The sequence below is a fragment of the Rhinopithecus bieti genome, unplaced genomic scaffold, assembly GCF_001698545.2.
Source record: "Rhinopithecus bieti isolate Rb0 unplaced genomic scaffold, ASM169854v2 scaffold_72299, whole genome shotgun sequence".
In the NCBI taxonomy this organism is placed as follows: Eukaryota; Metazoa; Chordata; class Mammalia; order Primates; family Cercopithecidae; genus Rhinopithecus; species Rhinopithecus bieti.
Window position 1 is genome coordinate 3,670 of NW_016826694.1, and position 5,038 is coordinate 8,707.

The following is a 5,038-nucleotide window of genomic DNA, read 5'->3' on the forward strand; positions in this document are numbered from 1 at the left end:
AACAGTGTAAAAGTGTTCCTATTTCTCCACATCCTCTCCAGCACCTGTTGTTTCCTGACTTTTTAATGATTGCCATTCTAACTGGTGTGAGATGGTATCTCATTGTGGTTTAGATTGGCAGAAAAAGCAATTTTTTAAAGAATAACAAAATCAAGATAAAATTTAATAACAGAAATAAAATAGGAACAGTAACAACAAAACCAGTATAAAAAGATGAACTAACTTTTTAATACCTATCAAACGGATAGCCTGCAACAAGCATGATGGGGAAAGAGTGTGTGCAGAAAAATGGTTAATATTAAGAATGAAAAAAAAAGATACAACCATAGATACAGGGGAGATTTACAAAATTATAAAAGAAAGTTATATGTATTTTTTCATTTGAGTTAACTCTACTTGTCCTTTAGAATTATGCATCTAGTAGGTTTTCAGTAAATGTTTGTTAAATGCATCCACAGACAGAGATTTCAGCCACCATAACTCAGTAGTCTAGTGTATACACAGCTGGTTATATACATTAAGAGCCTGGGTTGTCAAGCTGATGTCTAGCACCTGGTCACTCCATCAACGTACACAACCCCAAAGATCTTCAACTGCCACTGCTACCCTAATTGAGTTTGTAGCATGTAGAACATGAACAAAAAAAAAAAAAAAAAAAGCAGGGATTAGAGGTAGAAGTTAATATGACCATAATTGTCATTTGCTGAATACTTATTATATGCCAAGAACTTTATGTACATTATGTCATTAACTCCTCCTAGCAACACATGTAATATTATCCCCATTTTACAGATGAAGCAATTGAGGCTCACTGAGGTTAAGTGACCTAACCAAAGCCACATAGCTGAGCCAGGATATTTGTGTTTGCTTTTTCCAAATGAACCTTGCTGTCGTAAGAGAAATGAAGACTAGGTACATGGTTAGAAAATTCACTCACTACAGAAAAGTACAAATGAAAAGTGAAAGCTTCTCACTCTCTCTCTCTTTCCCTCCCTCACTCCCTTATTCCCTTCTCCCCTCTCTTCAGCTGTCTCCCTCCTTCACACAAAAGGAATTATATTATATTCATTGTTCAGTACCTTATATTTTTACCACTTAACATAATTCAGAACTATTTACATATCTGTTCCTTTAGATCAACTTCATACTTATTAATGGCTGTACCATATTTCTCTGTATGGACAGACTAAAGGAAGAACTAGTGGTATTTTTTATTACTTATCTAAACACTGAAAATACTTTTTTTCTAATTTTCTAAAGTATTGATTATATTTATTATAAATAGGTAACATGAACACATGTTTCAAAATCTGAAAGTAAAAAAGGTCATGCAATGAAGCCTCTCTCCACCCTTGTCTCCTAACAAAGGAGATGAATAAAGAGTGGGACTTATGGTTTAAAAACTTCATTGACTTTCAGATCATCAACAAAATCAAATATCCAAATGTGCGAAAACAATGACCAGGCTATGTATGGTGGTGGCCATAAGTTGATGTATTTTTGGCAAGGCCCAACCTTGGATACCAACTGAGGCTGTGGAGGTTCAGATGACATAGTAGTAGCCTGAATTCTGAATAATAGAAGAGTAACCATATAGAGATACAAAAGCAAGCATAAAGACAGTAGACACTGACTCACAGGAAACTGACTGTTCAATCAGAGCTCGTTATCAAGAAGCATACTCTTCCATAAAGTGTCAACAAAAATTGAGTAAGATTCACCTGGCTCTATCACTTTCTAGCTGTATGGCATTGGACAAGCTATTAGAAAGCTCTAAACTTTATTTTCCTTTTCTGTAAGATGATAATTACATGTACCTCAAAATGTCATTATGAAGATTCAATTTACAAAAATCTAAGTAAAATATTTGCCTTATCAAGTGGCACATGGTAGGTGTTTAATAAATTTAGTTGTTTTGCAGTAATAATATTTCCATGTGTAAAAAAGGCAGAAACTAAGGGATAAACAAAATATTGTATCCACTCCACTTCTCCCCTTCAGAACATTTTTATAAATCTAGATAAACTATATCTAGATTATCTCTTCTCATGGGCAAGCATGAATAAAAAATGGCTAGTTACCAAAAACCTGATGATAGTAATAATAGTAATAGTTAATATTTACATAGGACTAGTATGCCAGACAATGTTCTATAAGTTTTAATTATATGAATTCATTTAATTCATCACAACAACTCTAAAAGGTAGATTCTATTATCAAATTCATTTTCTTAAAGGATATCAGGTACACAAAAGTTAAGAAATGTTTTAAGGCCGGGCGCGGTGGCTCAAGCACGTCATCCCAACACTTTGGGAGGTCGAGGCGGGTGGATCACGAAGTCAGGAGATTGATACCATCCTGGCTAACACGGTGAAAACCTGTCTCTATTAAAAATACAAAAAATTAGCCGGGCGTGGTGGTGGGTGCCTATAGTCCCAGCTACTTGGGAGGCTGAGGCAGGAGAATGGCGTGAACCCAGGAGGCGGAGGTTGCAGTGAGCCGAGATTGCACCACTGCACTCCAGCCTGGGCGACAGAGTGAGACTTCTCTCAAAAAAAAAAAGAAAAAAAAGAAAAAGAAAAGAAAAGAAATGTTTTCAGATCACAGAGCTAGATTGTAGAAAAGCTAGGATTTCTGAACCCAGGCAGTCTGACTCTAGAGTCCATCCTTCTAATAATTATGTTACACAATCTCCTATGTGCCAGGTGCTTGATATGTATTATCTCCAATTGTTGTGGCACAAGGTCACACAGCCATGGACAGACAGTCCAAAATTTGAAATATATCATCTTTCTACTATCAGGTTGGTGCAAAAGTAATCCTGATTTTTTGCCATTAAAATTAATGTCAAAATCTCAATTACAAAAATCGCGATTACTTTTGCACCAACCGAATACATCCCATTGCCGCCCTAACTTTTAGAAAGTTAGAAAAGCATGCCTGGGTGGGTAGAGGCTGGGGAGGGGATACGGCAAGAAGACAGGATAGGTCTTTGAAAGGTAACCAGGAGTGTAATACAAATATTATTAATTCATACAGTCAGGAACACACACTGAGATACTCAGGAAGTATTTGCCGCATGCCTATTCTTTGTTAAGTAGTATTGTAGATTCCGGAAATAAAACAATGACGAAAAACAAATGAAACAGCAGAGAGATGAAAACAAGCAGAGTATAAATAAACAATACTAGACTGTAGCTCAAGATCTCTAGGTAACCAATCATTTATACGGCAGAGATGAATAGTCCTGCCTGCACAACTTTAGAGAGAATGAATGAGCTGCTTAAATTTTTTTAATTTAGAACTTTCTATAATTTTCGTGCAAATCACTTTACTTCAGTTTTCTTATGCATAAAATACGAATATTACCTATATAACTGCATCCGTGAAATAGAATATGTTTAAGTACCCAGGCAGAGTGTTTCACACATACTATGCACTAAATATATGGTAGACACACCTTTTACTATCCTAGACCAAGTACTACTTTCATTTTAAATCACTTTTAAAAAGAATTGGTTGAATCGTAAGCAGCAGGTAGATCTGGGGCCTGTGAGAGAGGGAGGAATAGAGAGAGAGAAAGGGAGAGGGAGAGAAAAAGAGAGAGACTGACTTTCCATGACTGAAAACTCACACCTGGTTTATCCCACACACAGTAATTATGCACAAATAGGACAAATGGATAGGAAGGACTATAAGGGTACCAGCCCATGCCCACAGTAAACGTCCTTGGTAAAAATAAACGTACTACAACACCCAGAAGTCTCCCTTCATTCCCAATAAATGCCTCTCCTAAGTCAAGGCGCCCTACTAGAGAATGGAAAGGAAACCGCAACCACCTCCACCACTAAGCTTCCTGGATCTCGCTAAAATACCGTCCCTCCAGCCTCTTCTGAATTGCACTCTCACCTTTCTCTGTCGGATCAGCTTGGCCAGCTGCATCCCCGAAAGCAGAAGCAATGGTTCAGTCACCGGCCGAGGGGTCTTTGAGGCAAACTTTGGGCCCCTTAAGGCTAAAGCTGCTCGGCCTACTAAGCCTATGAGAAAGCCTAGCGCCCGCAAGAGGAACAACTGAATGCGGGCGGTAAATGAAGGTGCCATCGTAGCCTGGATTCCGCACGGTCCTAGTGCTTGAGGGTTACGTGCACCCTGGGGAAAGGATGAGCAAAATACTAACCAAAGAGGTACTTATGAAGCCTTTCGTTTACAAGTCCAGTGTCTACCCACAATTCCACAGGAGCTTGTTTATCATCACTTGCAGGGCTCCTAGCCAGAGATGGGGGAGGAGCCTTCCCAGCAGCTGCCTGTGTGCAATGCTACCTGTTGTCAGTGCTGTTGTAACCCAAGACAGAAAGTGAGTCATAAGAAAGAACACTGGCTTTGGAATTCCCCAGTTCTGCTACTGCGTAGCCCTGGCCAATTTACACTATAACTCCTAGTCAGTTTACTCATAAGATAAAAATGGTAATAACTACTTCTATATCAAAGGGTTACCACAAACACTAGATAATAAATAAAACATTTAGCACAATGTATGGTAAATAGTATAAGTGGTAGTTGTTATAGTTTGTTTCAGCTGTGCTTATTTTAAAAGTGTTGTAAATATACCTTTGTATGCAAATATTCAGTATGCTCAACAAACAACTAAATGGCAAGCATATACATATTTTCCTTATGCATATTATGTAATCCTTATAAGATCACTAACAGGTAGTACTGATGAATATCAAATCGCCAGCCCATCTGTCTCCTAAACTGAACGCTTGAAATACCTTTTTGACATCTCCATGGGAACGTCTTCCAGATCCTTCAAATTCGACAAATCCAAAACTCATCCTTTTCTCCCCCAAACTGCTGCCCCTACAGGTTTACAAATGGAATTTTCACCCACCCAATCAGCCATGCCAAAAATCTGGAATCACCTCAGATTCTTCCATTTCTCTCATTCTCGTGAGAGAATCCAGCCCTTCCCACTCAGCTCAGTCTGGCTCAGATCTCACTGACATTTACATGAACTTCTACAAATAATCTAGCTGAT

At 38.2% G+C, this 5,038-nt stretch overlaps 1 protein-coding gene across 1 annotated transcript in view; it reads right to left on the reverse strand.

Moving 5' to 3' along the window:
* The window catches only part of LOC108523044 (fatty-acid amide hydrolase 2-like), a 7,123-nt gene extending 2,774 nt beyond the window's left edge, over positions 1 to 4,349 (reverse strand). The window contains exon 1 of the mRNA XM_017863512.1: positions 3,910 to 4,349. Within this exon, the coding sequence (XP_017719001.1) occupies positions 3,910 to 4,101 (192 nt within the window). The 5' untranslated portion in view covers positions 4,102 to 4,349. The remainder of the gene's footprint in view (positions 1 to 3,909) is intronic.
* Positions 4,350 to 5,038: the final 689 nt, after the last annotated feature.